This window comes from Aphanomyces astaci (assembly GCF_000520075.1).
Source record: "Aphanomyces astaci strain APO3 unplaced genomic scaffold supercont1.499, whole genome shotgun sequence".
NCBI classification, from domain to species: domain Eukaryota; phylum Oomycota; class Saprolegniomycetes; order Saprolegniales; family Verrucalvaceae; genus Aphanomyces; species Aphanomyces astaci.
In genome coordinates this window covers 4,536-5,394 of record NW_009798762.1, presented here as the reverse complement: position 1 = coordinate 5,394, position 859 = coordinate 4,536, and the positions used below count along the sequence as shown (strand labels likewise).

Genomic DNA, 859 nt, shown 5'->3' with positions numbered 1-859 from the left:
CGCTGTCTCCAGCGCCATGACGCGGAGCATGTGGTAGGTAACTGGTATACCATCCTTCCGCATCCCGAGCACCCATCGGGCAAGCTGCTCCTCTTCGACAGGAGGCAGCGTCGTTCCAGTCCCACGTGTCCGAGCACATTTGTGATGCGCCGTCCGTGCTGTTGTTGCTATCTCCTGGATATGATCCTTCTGTTTCATCCATCCATACACTTTCTTTCTTGTCGTGTCGTGTTGAGTGGGGGTGGCGTTGGCAGAGTAGCCGTCGAGAAAAGCGGACATCCCAACCTCGGCGACGCGGTGAATGACACTCAATTGGTGTTGGTAGTCGACTGTCTTGTTCTTGAAGAGGCGCACGTGAGATTTCTTGCCGTATTTGAATGGCGTCCGTCCTTTGCGACGACTCGGCACCACATCGTGGACGTCAGCCATGATTGTCGACGACTCGGCACCATATCGTGGGCGTCGTCAGCCATGATTGTCGATTGACGTGTCAAAAAGCGGTGCACATGCTTTGGCGGCAAAATAAACTCGTTTTACCTCTATCCGGCGATGGAGGTAATATGTATTGTAAGAGGGAATGTGTGTGGGGGGGAACTGGGGAACACCTTTGTACTCGATATTCAATAATGTCTTGGGGTGTCTAAAACTATAAAAGCTACACGGTACTTCCCTATAGCGTTAGAAGAGTAGTAGTCAGTGATTTGGGTCGGAGTGGTACCTAATTGGCTGAAATAATTGTACTTTGAACCAGTCATTTACGTTGAGTTGATACTTTCCGCATGTCCCATTATCCAGACAAATATTGTTTGGCGACTGTGGTCACTTTGAAGTGTGGGAGGGCAAAACTGTGGATGACTTT

At 50.1% G+C, this 859-nt stretch overlaps 1 protein-coding gene across 1 annotated transcript; it reads right to left on the bottom strand.

Moving 5' to 3' along the window:
* Window positions 1-50: 50 nt before the first annotated feature.
* H257_19335 (hypothetical protein) lies at window positions 51-429 on the bottom strand (the record flags this gene model as incomplete). The annotated part of the gene is made up of 1 exon (XM_009848482.1): window positions 51-429. A coding segment is annotated over one exon (378 nt), but the record flags the coding sequence as incomplete, so codon positions are not given.
* Window positions 430-859: the final 430 nt, after the last annotated feature.